This window comes from Mugil cephalus, chromosome 2 (assembly GCF_022458985.1).
Source record: "Mugil cephalus isolate CIBA_MC_2020 chromosome 2, CIBA_Mcephalus_1.1, whole genome shotgun sequence".
NCBI classification, from domain to species: Eukaryota; Metazoa; Chordata; class Actinopteri; order Mugiliformes; family Mugilidae; genus Mugil; species Mugil cephalus.
The window spans coordinates 484,815-502,071 of record NC_061771.1 but is presented as its reverse complement, the minus strand read 5'-3'; the positions used below and the strand labels follow the sequence as shown (position 1 = coordinate 502,071).

The following is a 17,257-nucleotide window of genomic DNA, read 5'->3' as shown; positions in this document are numbered from 1 at the left end:
TTTGAGTTTGTCTCAGCTAGATAAGTATATAAAGTTTTGCAGTACTGTCTGTGCTGGCGACAAATTCCTGTCTAGCTTCAAAAACGCTACTTCAAATTTGAAGAAACATTGGGAGGCAAAGCACAGTGAAGTTAACACAATAAGTCTATATTTACTAGTTAACATTTAAGTCCTGTCCAGGGCCTCATTTATCAACAGTGCATGTATGTGTGCGTAAAGAGAGCATAAGCACATTCCGCCGCAAAGTATCGAATTTTATAAATTTGTACTGGTGCATAGAAAAATTGTGTACATTTACGCTCTGACCATACATACACACAAAATCTAGTGGTAAAACAGTGGAACTACACATAGAACTCATTAAGAAAATCTGCAATGATTTTCTTAGGGCGGCACAGTGGCTTGGTGGTTAGAACTGATGTCTCCAAGCGAGAAGGATCTGAGTCAAGCTCGGCCCTTTCTGTGTGTAATATCCATATGTGTATTCGGTTCTCTGGGCTCTTCCTTTCTTCATTTATAACCTACGCGTTTCTGTTCTGGGGCCTCATTTATCAAACGGTGCATAGAAAATGCTCTAAATGTGTTCGTGTGCCAGTACAAAAAAATCAAACGTGTGGACACCAATCCCTTTAAGAATGCGTGAAGGGATTTTTTTTTATCCTCACCGAAATCCAACCCGGTACCATTTCACGATCCACGGGTTGTGAAATCATGGCAAGGAGAAAGAGGGTCAGTCCCAGTCGTTTGTTGTTCGTAGCTGTGGAAGATAAAGATGCTCACAGCCAGTAACTAGCTAGTTTTAACGCAGTTTTCAATAACGCCACTTCATTAAATTTTCAATGTAGATACTGTTTAATACTTTCCATTAATGTTCAACTGATCGAGTAATATCTATTACACAATTTCGCAAATGCAAATAGTACTCTCAGAATCTCCATCAGTCGTGTTGGTGGCCATGGCTGATCTGTCCAATTTGCCGGTGTCGCCTCATGACCAATGGAGCGTAACCTGATTGGCTAGACGTTGGATGAATAGAGACAGGGATCGATTGCTTCTCCCTGCTCACCCGGAAGTTAAGTCCAGCTTCTTCAGAGGTTGAAAGTTGGAGGTTGAAGGTTTGTGGTTGAAAAGTGGAGGTTGAAGCTTAGAGGTTGAACTGTTTGAGGTTGAAATTTTGAGGTTGATTTTTTTTATGTTAAATTTTATTAGGTTGATTTTTTTTTATTGTTGAATTTTATAAGGTTGAACTTTTTTTGATGTTTATTTTTTTATGTAAACTACATTTACTTAGCAATTTATATTCAAACTCTGATGGCACAGAAAAACTTCCATATGTAAAGGTGTACGGTAAATAGGATTAGTTTGGTTAATCTCTTAAATAATTTCTTTTCCACTATTCCACTTTGTTAACAGTCATTGTTGTCCATGTGTGTCCCCGGTTTTGTAAGTGATTGTGGTGGCCCGACTACATTGTCATAGATGTGATGCTGAAAAAGGTCAAAACCTGGGAGACAGATGGCGCCCACACCTGCATAGGTCACACATACAAACAGCCTCACACAGACACACAGTGATCTACTGTGCAATTCAGATGGGCATCACTGCAGCCTCTCTCTCTCTCTCTCTCTGTCTCTCTCTCTCTCTCTGTCTCTCTCTCTCTCACTCACACACACATTCACACACTTAAAGCGAATGTTGCCAAGCAGATGTGCTCGATACAGTGATTTTGGAAGTGATAGAAATTTGTTATGGGAAATGAAAGACAATAAATATATTAGTTTTCATGAATAACTTATTATTATTGCTTGGTATTAACGCCTCCACTCTTTGCTGCTCATAATAATAATAATAATAATAATAACAATAATAATTACACAAGCAATTACACAAGGATCCAAGCATCACCATTGCTTTTATGAATCCTCCATTATGACTTAAAAAATAATGGAGGTCAGTTTGCATAATCTTTGGTGTCCAGGCTCTGCACAATCCATAATATCCATAGATTATCCTAAGAAATACACATACATCTCCAGTTACCAATTCCACTCAATTTATCTCAGTTCTCAGATCTGTTTATACTTTTCCATTTAAAGAAATTTCCATAAATTGCGCAGTCAGCCATTTTATGCAATTGGTCAAACGGGCGGTGTATTGTGTCTTAACTTTGGCTTTTTGTAGCACTCCCTTGTGGTTGATGTAGTGTAGTGACTTACAGTTGGCTATATGTAATTCCACAATAAAAATAAATATTTTTTGTGGCGAGCTATGTCAACAATAACCTTAATTGTGTGTACTTTTGGTGATGAACCTCTGCCCAACCATGTTACAGCTCCAGTCATGCTGCATAAACAACAAACCTAGCTTGTAGGTTTCAGATAGCTACAGGTAAGTAGAGACTATTATAGACAGGAGAGATTATAATACTATACTGACGACATTCCGTTTGTGTTTATTTATTTGTAAAGTGAGACAGTAGGATTGTTTTTTGAATCATGTCTCTTGCTGAATATGGAGATACATTTTAATGCCAGCTGTGCACACAAATAAATTAACCTGGCTAGTTGTGACAAAATCACCCAAGAAGAAGGATACAAGTAGACGTAATAGCTAGATTGGCCAACGTTGCATAGCCATGAGGCCGATCTATTCACCATAATTCTATGCTTGCGGAGTATCCTACATCATGGCACACAACATTCAGCTAGACTGTTTTAACAACGAACACAACAACAGCCTCTGCGAACCAAAGAGGTATTTGGAGGTATTTTGTACTTGCTACACTAACACGTTAAACAGAAAATAATGCACTGCAAGATACAACATGAAACAATATTGTAAATTCCCTGTCTTAAGTTCTCTTGTGTTAAACCACAAAGTATCTACTATGATGCAATCCTAATTATTAAAGATTATTAATACAGTATATGAAATGTGTGCACATAGAATGAAATCATGTCTTTGTCACTCTGCCTTGAATTACCTTAATACCACAGATATTGGATTTAGGGACAATTGCAGCAGTCTGTGCAGTTCATGTACACAGGAATACTAAACATAAACTGTTGAGATGTGGCATAGGTGCAGGAGAGATGTGCAGGAGATTGAGAGTATTCCTTCCACCGCCAGTCCTGGGGCCGGACAATAGCCCCAGCTGACGTCAGCAGCTCCCCACCCCCACCGAAAACAGAACACTGCACCGGACCCTTCCTGGACCTCCTGTGGGTGGTGGGTTCATGTAACCGGTTTGGGCTGGGCCCGTATCGTATAGCTGTTTTTTGTAGTTTAATTATTGGATCAAAATTTTATTTAGAAACGGTTCCCCAAACCTCTACACAGCATGTCATGAATGGTTTATTAGTGAAGTATATAATAGATATAAGCTTTTCTTCGTCAGTAAATGTTTTGTTTTATAGAGAATAGCGATTCACCTAGATAATTTTTGTTTTAAGATTAAAAAACTTTACTGTCATTGACACACAAGTTACAATATGTTATATGAAATATGTTTTGGCAGCAATCTTCAGTAGCAGGTTGAGGTCAGTAGCAGGCCAGATCAATTCCTCGTGGCATACTTTCAACAAGGTGTTGGAAACATTCCTCAGAGATTTTGGTCCATATTGACATGATAGCATTACACAGTTGCTGAGGATTTGTCAATACACCTATAATGCAAATCTCCCATTCCACCCCATCCCAAAGTTGCTCTATTGGATTGAGATCTGGTGACATGGTCAGCAACAATACTTCGGTAGGCTGTGGCATTTAAACCATGCTCAGTTTGTACTAAGGGGTTTGTACCATTACACCAGCCCGAACCTTGCTTCCATGTTGTTTACGCCAGATTCTGACCCTGCCAAAAGAATGTCACTGCTGAAATTGAGACACGTCAGATCAGTTTTACAATCTTATATTGCCCAGTTTTGGTTAGCCTGTGCGAATTGTAGTCTCAGTTTCCTGTTCTCTCCATGAGAGGTCCTCTGACCTCTCATGGCTTACTTGTTTACTGCCACTCATTGGATATTTTCTCTTTTTCGGACCATTCTCTGTAAACCCTAGAGATGATTGAAAATCCCAGTAGATCAGTAGTACTCAGACCAGCCCGTCTGGCAGCAACAACCATACCAGCAAGTTGTCTTGATGACTTCTACATGCCTAAATGCATTGAATTGCAGCCATGTGATTGGCTGATTAGCTGTTTGTGTTAACAAGCAATTGAACAGGTGTACCTAATAAAGTGGCAAGTGAGTTTATATACATTTATATAAATAGATCATATGATCTCTAGGGACTGGGTTAATGTTCCTTCAGCAGCCTTTTCACAGCCAAGGGGAAAAAGCTGTGCTGAAGTCTGTTGGCGCAAGCCCTTTGAGTCTACCAGACAGGTGGCTGCTGATCAAGGAGTGTCCTGGGTGAGTGGGGTCTCTACGTATCTTTGTAGCTCGTTGGAGAGGATGGCTCAACTAAATCTTGTCCAGATATGGAAGTGAGGAGCCTACAATCCACTCAACCATCTTGATGACCCGCTGCAGCTGTCTTTTCTCTGCTGCAGTGTAGCTAGCATACCACACCGTACCTCCATAGGTTAGCACACTCTCTATGGTGCAACATTAAAAAAAAAATTGTTTGTTTTTCCTTAGTGTTCTCAGAAAAAAAAGACGCTTCTGGGCCTTTTAATTATAGGTATTCTGTATGTGGTTTCCAACAACGTTTGTGATCTATTATAACTCTCAAAACTTTATTTCATAATGTCTATGAATTTCCACTCCTTTTTCACATTTTTTCTAGCTCCACTAAACAACATGAATTTTCTTTTAGTTAGATTTAGTGACAAGCTATTGTGATTAAACGCAAACATCACCCAATTTATTTCATATGTGACAACATCATTTGGATAAAGTATAAATAACTTAATATACTGACCCTTGTAGAACCCCACAGGCTATTATTCTACAAGTGGATTTACTATTTTTGATATTCACATATTGAACCCTATTACTACTATTGCACTATTATTATTTAAATGACTAACTTGTACAGAAGTAGTGAATGAGCAATCGTATAAAAGTCTTTACATGAATCGACAAACAAACCCTGTAGTGCGTTCTTTATTATCTATTGCTGTTGCCATGTATTCCCAAAAATCCATCATTGCTAGAGATGTGGATCGAATAATCTTAAATCTATACTGGCTATCACCTAATATATCATATTTCTCAATAAATCTGTCAAGCATATCTACAATAATTTTTCGAGTATTTTGGAAAATTGACGAAGCACTGACAAGGGTCTGTAAATTGGAAACTTATGCTTATCACCATTTTTATAGATCGAAATTACTTAGAAAAGATTATAGCTGTGGTGCTCCTTATAATCTGTGGTGTTCTGGAGGCCTTGCCACATTGAGCAGAGGTTGCTACCTCGGAAGTTGGCCGCTATCTGCTCTTTGTACTGCTCTTTTAACTTTGCAGGCTTGATGTCTCTGTTCAGGTCCACTCTAGCCTTCCTTTAAGCCTTCACAGTGCTGAATCCCTGGCCAGTAGCAGAGTTCTGATCGTGGAGTTGAATCATGGTTTGTTGTTGACAGATGTTTTGATCTGTCTACTGGTGGTTAACTGTCTATGCAAAAGGTGATCTATGCTAGCACAGAGGAGGTGTAGGCGTTAGTATCTGGGTATTCAAAGATTTCCCACACAATGTCCTCAAAACGGTCTTGCAATGTAGCCTCCTCAGTCCAGCACTTATATACAGTGACGCCCCATGCATTTGTGAAATATTGCATTAAGAATCACTCTCAGGTCTTCAAGTGCAATTTCTTTTGGTACAGTCACAGACAAAATACTAAACAAATCCTAAAACACCCAATAAAAACTTAAAATTAATTAGTCGCATAAAAATACAGAAGAAATTTTAAGTATTGGGTCATTTTGGTACCAGTGATCCACTAATCAAGGCCGTGTTTTTTATTAAAAGATTTTTACATTTTGTATTGTCTGTTGCCGTGCTTTGTGTCTATATAAAGCCAGTACATTTGAAAGTTCTTCAGAGACAAAAATTGCTAAATCCAGGAACGCAGGAAACACGCCTTAAGATACAAATTCTCAGCCAGGAAGAGTACAGCTGCTGCCAGATCTCCAGGAAGTGCAGATGCAGTGCTTCAGCTGTTGGATCCACTCTGCAGAAATACAGACAAACCAACAGCTTGGGATTTCGGTGTTTGCACCGACTAGTATCTGGTTAAAAGGATAAGAGTCCAAATGAAGCAGAATAAGCTGCAACAAACCCAAAACCTAATGTCCCCACATGTGGACACAGGGTCTCAGGAGGTTAAGATGACGTATTAAGGCTGTAATAGCACATGGTACATACAAGATCTGGAATTCCAAGGGTTTCTTCAGCAAGAAATAACTGCATCCTGATCTGCATGTGCAGGGAAAATGAATGACATCACAGGAGCTCACAAGAACTGGACAGTCCAGAACTGGAAGAAGATTCTGTGGTCCAGTTTCGAGCTTTATCTTCCTCATGCTAATGTGAGGGTACACAGAAGGCTAGCATTATCTCCAGCATGTACAGTACCTACTGTCAGAAATGGTGGAGGCAGTATCATGGTTTGGGGATGCATGAGTGCTTTGTGTCTGTCTAATGCAGCCTCACCCTTTGAAACTCAAAAATTATTTTCCCACAAATATTTCATGATAATATTTGACATTGATCTGCAGATGTAGGCCTCAATACTTGGTGTTAAAGCAGACATGAAACAGGAAACATAGTTATGATAATTTAAAGAAGGCCTCTCATACTGAAAAGATTATATAAGTTGTAACAATGATGGCGAAAGGATTTTTTTCTAGTCTTTTGTTTGATTCGCTGCTTTTTTGTGCCTCTTGTGTCAAGATGTCGCTGAATTATTAACTTTATTTAACTTTTCTTCTATAAAGATGGGTCTGATTTAAATGCCGCCAGGTTGTTGGTAATTTCTTCCCCGGGATAAATAGTATTATAAATATATTTTTATTATCCATTATAATTTGCAAAGTAATTAAAACTGTCTCTGAAGCACAGTGGAGTGAAGCAGAAAGTAGCAGACCCATAACAACGGAGTTTGTTTATCCCGTGCAAATGAGTCGCATGAAACCCAGACAGTAATATCTGAATCACAGATTGTCCCTTTTTTTAACACTTGAAGTTTTTTTTGTTTTGTTTTGTTTTGTTTTGTTTTGTTTTGTTTTGTTTTGTTTTTGTTTTTAGCTATGGTCTTAAACTATTGACCATCTGACCAGCCACAGTGAAGTGGTTCTGATCCTCTAATCACTGCTGTCTCCATCTGCAGACACTGAATCTCTGCAAAAATAGGTCTCTCAGCCCTCCTTCTTGTCAGTGGCTCAGGCGCGTAGGCCACTGGTTTAGCCCTTTAACGTTCTGCTGGGTCGTATATGGGACAGCAGTAGTTTTTTGAACAAATCGGAGCTCTGTACATAAGTTGTGTTTGGGTAAATGCTGCATACAGTATGTTATTGCTCATTTTCTTCTGATTTCATTGACATAAGCCATTATAGGATTCAACCAACACAGTCAACACAATTTTGTTCAAAACAATAAATATGAGAAACAAACAAACTCACCGGAAAAGCCTCATATCGATCCAACAAGGGTCCAAACTGTCCATTTCAGTCATCAAAGTCAAAAACTACTGTTAGTTCCATAAAAATGCATAAAGAGCTGTTATAACATCGTGGACAAAGAAGGAGATGCGTCGCAATCTTTGTATTTTATGAAAAAATACACATAAATTTTACCGGTGGTTAATTTTAAAATCGGCGCTGAACTCTGACCTTTTGATTGACACCTCATTGAATCAATTCCGAGGTACTTTGTCCCCTCAACAGAAGCCAATGAGAGTCAGCAATGGAAAGAAGCCCATTCACAGACTGAGCCAATTGCAACTTAGTGGATGATTGCCATTTCATGTAGCCAATGAGCTGCTCCAAACAACAATATGCTACTGGAACTTTACAAGTTTGGTTTCCACAGACAGAGCATTGCATATTGAGCTGGAACGTCTGTGCATAATTTTCAAATGAGAAACAATGCAAAAATGTGATTTTACTTTACTATTTCTGTATCCATTACTATAATTATAAAATATAATTCCTCTGAGTGTCACTTTTCAGTGAAGTCCAAGATTATGACTGTACGTTGAAGCGTTCAAAAGTTGTGGCCTTTTTATTCAAAATGTGTCCAAATGGCACAGCTTGGAAATGCCGCCTAGTTATACCCTCAGACAAAAGGGTAAGAGAAACTCAGTCTTGGACATTTTTATGTGCAATTTGAACTTGAAGTAACGAAGACTTTATGCTGTGATAATCTTGTGTTATCCAGATAAGATCTGTCCTCAGTTTCCTCTGAAGGCATCAGATGGCAAAAACAATTCAGACAAACCCAACATCTTCTTACTCTTAACTGTGTGAGAACATTGATTCCTCAAGAACAATACCACTAAGAGTGATATTACATTGAATTTACTATGGGTATGTCCTAAATAGACATTTTTCTGCAAAAAAGGCCAGAATGGTATTAGCGGAGAGAATAATCTCCCTTTCTGCCTCGTCCTTTGACAGATTTTCTCACTAAACTGCGTCTTCTTCTATTGCGGCCAAAGCAACTAACCAATTCAGTGACATAGGGAGTGATGTAAAATAAAGATGGAGAGTACAGAGTACGATCCAAAACAGTCCAGAAATTCAGAAATACATTTTAAAAGCCGAATTTCTTTAAAATTGCAGATTTTGCTTTATTTAGGCATTAGGCATTATTATTAGGCATTAAATTATTAGGCATTATTTTTAAAATATGTACACTTTTGGTGTATGTTCTGTTTCTTTCATGTCTTTAAGAACAGGGATAGAGGGTCTGAATGTCCAAGGTGTGAGGTGGGCTGGACTTTGTAAGATCCGGGAATGTCTGTGTAGTCTTGTGTTCTGCCTTTTCTTGTATTGATGCTACAATAAAGAAGTGTTTGTTTTGTTGTCTGCTGATGCTAACATATAGCCTGTTAATTGCTACGTTAGCGTCAGCTCTTGGGTGGGTATACACAACAGCGACAATCACAGCGGTGGTTTCCCTGGGCAGATAGAAAGGTCTGTACTTTAGCAAAAGAAGTTCCAGGTCTGGACAACAGTGGCGCTTAGAGATGGGACAATTGACACTGAAGCTCCAAAGTCTGTTTCATTCTACTGAAGCAGATTGGTCATAGTGTTGTTGTTGTTTTTTTTTATTTTATTGCACCATTGAGCAAAGTGACCGGAGTCAAATTCCTTGTTTGTGTTCACATACCTGGCCAATAAAGCTGATTCTGATTCTGATTCTGAGTTTTAACCTTCAAAACAGCCAAAAAGTGAGGCCAAAAAAGCGAGGTCTGGCCAAAATGTCCTGTAAAACAAACGTCCTCAATCTGATGGTATAAAACTTAAGCTGGTTCTTGGAAAGATAGCTGTACAAGTACACACACACACTCACACTGAGAAATGGATATATTATATCGACACATGTATGACTTTCAGACTGAAGCTCTTGGGACAGTGGTCTTTGTGCAGTAGGGTGATGCTCTTAGTTAAAGATATTGTGGAACTTGGTCAGCCTGCTACTTTTAATTCTCACTCCCACCACAGTCTTTTCTCTCTTTCTTCCTACAGGGCTCTCAGGATAGTGCTGGTGGTCAGGAGGGACTTGTGCCCCCACCTTTCTCTGCTTTCCCACCTCCTCCACCACCACCCCGCCAGAACGGGCTGGCCCTGGATTACGGGGGCAGTTTGTACACAGCAGGGCCCGTCCAGGGCCCAGTGGAAGCCAGTGGGGTTGTGAATAGCGCAGCCAATGCCGCCAACAGCCTCAGTGCCCAAGTGAGTGCTAGCATCTTCCTCTGTGTAAGTTGATCTGTGCCCAGATCAACTTTTTGCCTTAAAAGGACACAGGGAGCATGTGTGTGGAAGGATATGTGGTACAGCTTGAAGAAGCATCTGTAGCTTCTTTTTTTCCCATAGCTTCTTCAACCAATATGTATTGAGGACAAGAATACAGATTCCATTGTTGCAGAGTACTTGTACTGTGATTTTATGCTCATCCAACAAGCAGGGTGAGGTGGGGGGAGTATTAATCTATGTCAGAGAAAAGTTTAAATGTGGTGGCATAAAGAAGCTAACCTTGAGTGTATTGGTCTAAATATATCACTTTCCTCTGCAATGTATTTTACTGTGATTTGTGTGTATCGACCTCCCTCAGCAAATTCAATTCAATTCAATTCAATTCAATTCAATTCAATTCAATTCAATTCAATTTCATTTACATAGCACCAATAACAATGCAAATCGTCTCAAGACACTTCACAAAAACCAGCCTGCAACCTCCAGAGCAAGCCTGAGGGGACTCAGACCCGAAGCAGGTTTCCCGTTCAGAGTAAGTTACCATGGTAACTTACCTCAATAAGAATGAATCCAGCTTCAAGATACTGGTTAACCCTGAAGTTACCTCGCTAAATCCGTAATCCTGCTTCATGATACAGACCTCGGGTCACAGTTTCATCTGAATATTTCTACCTTGGGTCAGTCACTGTTTCATCAGAGGAGGGCAGAACTCTCTCTGGGAGCACTGTCAGGTGAGCCCTGTTTCTTCTTAAGCTCCCTTAGTCTGTTTCCACATTATTAAGACCTTGGTCTTGAAGCAGGTCCCTGAACAGTATTTTCAATTCAATTCAGTTTTATTTATATAGCGCCAATAACAATACAAATCGTCTCAAGACGCTTCACAAAAACCAGCCTGCAACCTCCAGAGCAAGCCTGAGGGCGACGGTGGCAAGGAAAAACTCCCTTTTAACAGGAAGAAACCTTGAGCAGAACCCAGCTCATATGGAGGGACCCATCTGTCAAAGGCCAGCCGGGTAGAAACAGAGAAGATAGAAGGAAAAGAAGAGCAGGAGAAACAAGATAAACAAACTTCTGTCATAGATACATACATCAAGCTGATGGAAACATGTAGGGTATAGTAATATAACACATAGCTGATGATCTGTGACAGTTTGTGAGAATAACAGGAATCATGGGCAGGTTGGTGAATTGTTCATCTAGGTAGGAGTGGACAACTGGAGGAGGCCATGAAGACTGGGACAGATGTAGTTTATAGAGCTCCACAGGTCTGATACACAGCACTCCAGACCATGAAGACTGGGCTGGTTGATGAGGCCATGACAGCAGATGTAGCTTAGAACTCCACAGGTCAGATATTCAGCACTCCAGACCAGAGACACTCACAAGATGATGGAGGGGGAGGGGAGCGGAGGGGAGAGAGTAAGACACAGTGGTTAGTAAATTATAAGAGATAGAAAATAAAATGATAAGATATTAGAGGACAGGAGCCAGAGAAGAAAGAGGAGAGGACATGTCCTCAGTGGATCGTCCCCCTGCAGTGTAGGCCTTTAGCAGCATCACTAAGGGATGGTTAAGTCCGGCCCTAGTTATAAGCTTTGTCGAAAAGGAAAGTCTTAAGCCTGACCTTAAAGGTAGACACGGTGTCTGCCTCCCGAACCCAAACTGGGAGCTGGTTCCATAGGAGAGAAGCCTGATAACTGAAGGCTCTACCTCCCATTCTACTTTTAGAAACCACAAGTAGACCTGCACTTTGAGATCGTAGTGATCTGTTGGGACAGTATGGTACTATGAGGTTTTTCAAATATGATGGAGCTCGGCCTTTCAGGGCCTTGTATGTAAGGAGGAGGATTTTAAATTAAATTCTAGATTTTAAAGGGAGCCAATGATGAGAAGCTAGAACTGGAGTAATATGATCTCTCTTGCTAATTCCTGTCAGTGCTCTTGCTGCAGCATTTTGAATCTACTGGAGGCTTTTTAAAGAGCTACTTGGACAGCCAGACAGTAACGAGTTACAATAATCCAGCATGGAAGACACAAATGCATGAACTAGTTTTTCCGCATCACTCTGAGAAAGGATGTTCCTAATTTTGCAAAGGATGTATTGTGTTGTAATCTTCAGACAATAGAGCCGGTGCAACCCACCTTTGGTGTGCTTTCGCATTGCCAGCAGTCCCGAGTCTGACTTCCCGCTCTTGCACGTTATCATATTGACAACATCATCATCACACAATTGAGTACACTACACTGCAAAATAAACAATGGGCAGAATGGTGTATTTTAAATACTGTGTCCCGCACAGTGCCCAATGTCTGCCACTGAATCTCCTCGTATGCAGAGCAGCTAGCGGATCTCATGGTCTTGCCATTGCGCTGCCCAGATCGATAAAAAAAAAAGTGTGCCATACCACTATAAAAGCTATGCGGGACACAGTTGTTTGATTGAAAAAATGGACAAAATCAGAGATTGATCTCTAACCACAGAGCCACTGTGCCACCCAGCAGTAACATCAAAGAAACAAAATTAAAAAATTGCATTACTCTTACTTATGGCTCATTGAGACCAAATGGTAATGGAAAGCTAATATGGAGCAATATGGAACAATTTCTGGCCTGGCATGCTCCTGGTGGTTCTCTAGTCTTGGTAGCCATGCACTCTGCACTGGGATAGTGGTTCTCAGGGGCTTGGTCTCCTGACCCGACTTGTACTTGCTGGTACCTGCTAACCCAATCTTGTAAATCTGTCCATAAAGCAGGGAACAGTACCATCAACATGGAAGATTGCTAGGGTCACCCCAGTTTTTAAGGGTTCTTTGAACACCTGCCAACGTACCAAATCTGGGTTAAAATTGATTTTAATTTACTAGCCAGTTTGGCTGGTGATGCATGAAGTAATCATTGCAGTCAGAGCTGCTCTCCTGTTCTTGGTCATTTGAAACCATGGAAACGAGTGTCCGCCAGAAAATTCAAAGTAGAAGAAAAAGAATGACGCTTGACACTTTCTACACTTTTTCTATCCACGCAATGTCTGTTTCAATCTTGTATGAAGTTCAAGTACAAGCTTGCATAGTTTTTCCGCCTCTCCAGACTTCTTCTGTTGCATAACAAAGTGATTAATAAGTTCATTACATGCATTAGCGCCTCCCACAGTGACAAATTTATTACACATGTCACTGTTACGTGTATAGAAAAAGCTGACTGCACATTTTTCAACACCATATGTCGCGTCATTGTGTCGCTTGCATTGACTATGAACTGGGCCTAAATTTGGTTTGGCTTTGTTGAAAACAAGCCAAACCTGCTCTCATGGGTAATTTCTTCCTCTTTTCTGTGCATGCACTTGTCCAGTGAATCAGGACTTATTTTTTAGATTTTTACATGTTTTATCTATTTGTCATGGTGCATTGTCTCTGTCTTTTTATGATACCTGCCTTGAAACAGCGGATGAAATTTAGTAGGTGTGATAACTCCGACATACTTATATTGATGCTTTTTGCTGCTATGGTGATTAATGTGCATTGTCCTAATCAAATAAATAATTAAAAAAAAGTGTGATATCATGGAGTAGTCAACATCGATGTATGACTTTCAGTACATATTAATCAACTGTAATAAAAAAAAGAAAAAAAAAAGTAATTCAACCCAATACCAATTCTGATATCAAGTGTCTTTGAACTACTCATTTACAGATCTAATAATTTTGGAGTAATATGAAGTGGTATCTCTGGTTGTCTGACAAATGAAAGTCCAATATTTCCTCTCTTTTGGCTTTTTCTCTGCTGCCCATAAAATTACAGATATATGAAAGCCTTTTGATACCCAAACGGGTTAAAGAAACAGTTTGATATCCATAAAACCTTCTATAATGGTATATTCAAAATATTATCACTATAGTATACGAAATATCTTCATCTTTATTTCACAAATTTAAAATTTCACAGTTGTATTATGGCTGAATCTGAACTTCATGGCTGATCACATTTCTTCTCTGCATGAGCATAGCAAAACCTTTTTGTTTCCTCCTCCTGTCCTTTCTATCTGTCTGTTCCAGCAGTCAGATGGATCCTCCCAGATTGACAGCCAGTCTGCTGTTGGCTCAGGGGGAGGAGGAGGTGGGGGGGGTGTTGGGGATGATTCAGATGCCAAGGGGACCCCCAAACGCCTCCATGTTTCAAACATCCCATTTCGCTTCCGAGACCCAGATCTACGGCAAATGTTTGGAGTAAGTAGATCAAAATGACCCCTCTTTTTCACAGTGCATCATCTCATGTCAGTAGCAGCTTCAGACTCAAAGCATGCAGTTAGTAAAAATAACTGAAGCCACCCCCCTGGTGATGTCAGAACCATGTTCTAAGATTATTTTCATTGTCATTTAATATCTCACGATCTTCCAAGTGAAGTATTAGATCGTGTGCCTTTTGTATTATTTGTGAGAAGGAATCAGCTGTCCTATTCGATAGTTAAAAATTATTATTTATTTTAACTTGTCGTCATGTTGAAATCAGGTGTTGTTCCTGTGCTGTACAACTACAAATGTAGTGTCTCTAAAATGCAGTGCAGAGGCAAGGAAGGTATGGTAGCAGACCAGAGTTGGCTCAAGACCAGCTCATCATGGTTGAACAGTGGTGACATCCTGTAGCGGGATCCAGCATGTGATTTTATATGCTCGTTCAGCCTCCTCATGTTTCCCTCCTCCTGTTTTGTTTCAGCAATTTGGCAAAATCCTTGATGTCGAGATAATTTTTAACGAGAGGGGTTCCAAGGTATGAGAGTGAAAAAAGAAACTTTTCACATTTCTTACCAATTGAGTTCAATAGACGTTTAACTGGCATTTTCAATCTTATCTCCCAATGTGTGTCTTTTTCCATTTTCCACTGTCTTCTGCCTGCAGGGTTTCGGCTTTGTAACATTCGAAGCAAGCGCAGATGCGGAGCGAGCCAGAGAGAAGCTTCATGGTACGCTGGTGGAAGGACGTAAAATAGAGGTAACTCACTACCCTGGCTCTTTATCGAAAGTGATAATTTTCTCCTGTTTCCCCTCCATGTCCTTTAATGAGAATGAGTTTATTCTGGGTGTTTGTGTACCAGAGAAGGTTTCCGGATGGCTGTTATGTGTTTTTAACTCTAACCCCCTGGCTTCACTCTGGCATGGTGCAGTGGTGCCACACTCTTTTGATGGCTCTTCCCGTTGATGTTGATGTTCATGCTGTTGCTGTTCTTGTTGATGTTGTGGGCTGTCCATTGCACCTTGATCTTAAAGCTGTGTAATTTGCAAAGCATGCTGGGTGGAGTGGCTACACAACAAGGCATGGCTGGTGAGACGTCACTTAGGACATGGTTGTAGGCGATATTCGCTTCTGTCACAGCATGTAGGATCTCTTTTTTTCTGTTTTCCTGCACCTTTTCCATCACCATCATTTCTTCCATGATCATGATTAGTAGCTATTTTTGGTTTATGGTTGTGTTTAGGACTGGAAGGGCAGTTAATAGACTCTCAGTTATTTTTCTCTGGAGGAAAAGTGCTTGCTGATGTCTGTGAGAGGGTACTATGTTGCATGGGTGGAGTATAAGGTCAGATGTTGTCAAGGAGTTTTTCACTGTTTCACGTAACATTATGCGTCCGTCTCTGGGTTGCACCTATTACGTTTGATGTGTTTAGAGATTGATGCATGATGGGGGGATTTTCAGAGGGGCAGTTGGGGAATGAGACTGCTGTGAGGAGTGTGGTATCATTTCCGATGCCGCAACCCAATATATTGATTTCAGGTGTGCAAGCTGGATGGTTAAAATAAGAAACATGTTTATCGTAAACACAAACACACACAGACATTTGAATTGCACCACACCTGAAAAGAACAGCACCACTCATGGAAGTGCATTTTGTTGTGACGTCTTTTTGTTTTTTTTTGTCAGCATGAGCTCTGATTTCAGTTGCAAATGGCCTTGGAGATCAAATACACCATGCTTCTGCCATTTGCCCTGGCTCTTGATTTTTAAATCACACTTCTGTTTTTAATTTTTACTTCTTACTAAAGTTCTTCTGCATGGTCCTCTTCTCTGTCTCTGTGTGGGTGTGCAGAGTTAAAAAGATGGAGGCCAGAGAACGAATGAATACGTGACGAATGCTATAGATTGCTGTCGTTCCCTCTCCTCCTCCTTTTTTATGTATCTTTTTTGGTTCTCCTCCATCTCTCTCCACTCTTTTTCTCCAGGCCAGTCTGTCTTGTCTGTGTCTCCCAATTTGTGTCCCCATGTGCACTTGCATCTCTGGTGTCTGTCCCCCATATCTCTGTCCATTTCCTTGTCCTGGGGATGCTGTCAGGTACCATAAACATTGAAGAATTGTATTTGTGTACCCCCCCCCCCACAATTACATTTCAGTTTGTTCAGTTCGTTTTCTCCTTTCTAAATCTTTATGATCTGTGTTTGTAGTGGGTGCTTTAGAGGCTAGACTGTTGTCACATGGCTGATACTTGTAGGTGACTGTTGACACACGACCTGTTATATCACTTCCTCTCTGCCACAGGGTGGGGGTTTCTTTTCATTACCTTGTTTTGTTTATGTTTTCTTTTCTCTTTTTGGTTCATCATTTCTTTCTTACATATATTTTCTCTATTTCCCTGATGTTTTTTGTATGTTGTTGTTGTTGTCAGTCTCCACGGTAACTGCTCGCGTGTCCTCACGCCGTTTCCCTGGCAACGGTAAGTTGTGTACACATGGCATCATCTTTGAATGACCCCTCCCCCCACCCCATCCGTCCAAATGAAATAAAATGCACCCAACACACAAATGACAGACTCCTTTGAAGGGAGCTTGATTGATTGGTTAATGGATTTGACAGGAGCTGATTGGTTAATCCTGTGATTGATTGGGGAGGTGGTGAATGAAACTATTATGAGATTAGCCATTGACCGCATGGCATTATAAAGGCCACTTGTATAACTGAATGAACTGCATCTGTCTGCAAATGCAACAACTATGACTACCACTTCTTATGCTTTCATTCCAATCACCCCTCTAACTGTATTCAGCATTTGATTCCAGAGCTGTATCCTGCATGGTTTACTCTCTTTCTCGTCATCTGTATGACGTCACATAGTACTATGTCATCTCTCTGTGTCATGTGTCAGCCAATAGTTGCATTTATTGCACTTAAGTGGGACAGCATGCTAAAGCATGAGCGCAATGTTAGCTTTACTGGAGAGGGGAAAAGAATTGTATATCCTGGGGTGATGCAGTGCTTGAATATCGTTTTCTAAGCCACTTCGTAAGGCTACAGCAAGTACACGGCCATATAGACTTAACATTCAAATTAAAATTATCTATGTTCCTGAATAGT

General features: G+C 40.3%; 1 protein-coding gene across 8 annotated transcripts in view; it reads left to right on the top strand.

Annotated features, from left to right (window-relative positions):
* rbfox2 (RNA binding fox-1 homolog 2) overlaps window positions 1–17,257 on the top strand; it is a 70,341-nt gene that overhangs the window by 34,465 nt on the left and 18,619 nt on the right. For 4 of the 8 annotated variants that reach the window (XR_007112284.1, XR_007112283.1, XM_047578134.1 and 1 more), the window contains exons 3-6: window positions 9,672–9,902; window positions 13,971–14,141; window positions 14,629–14,682; window positions 14,811–14,903. Coding sequence is in view for 6 of the 8 variants with exons in the window: in XM_047578134.1 (XP_047434090.1) it covers window positions 9,672–9,902; window positions 13,971–14,141; window positions 14,629–14,682; window positions 14,811–14,903 (549 nt within the window). In the remaining 2 variants the exon portion in view is untranslated. The remainder of the gene's footprint in view (window positions 1–9,671; window positions 9,903–13,970; window positions 14,142–14,628; window positions 14,683–14,810; window positions 14,904–17,257) is intronic. The other 4 variants (XM_047578135.1, XM_047578137.1, XM_047578133.1 and 1 more) reach the window with 3 other exon arrangements.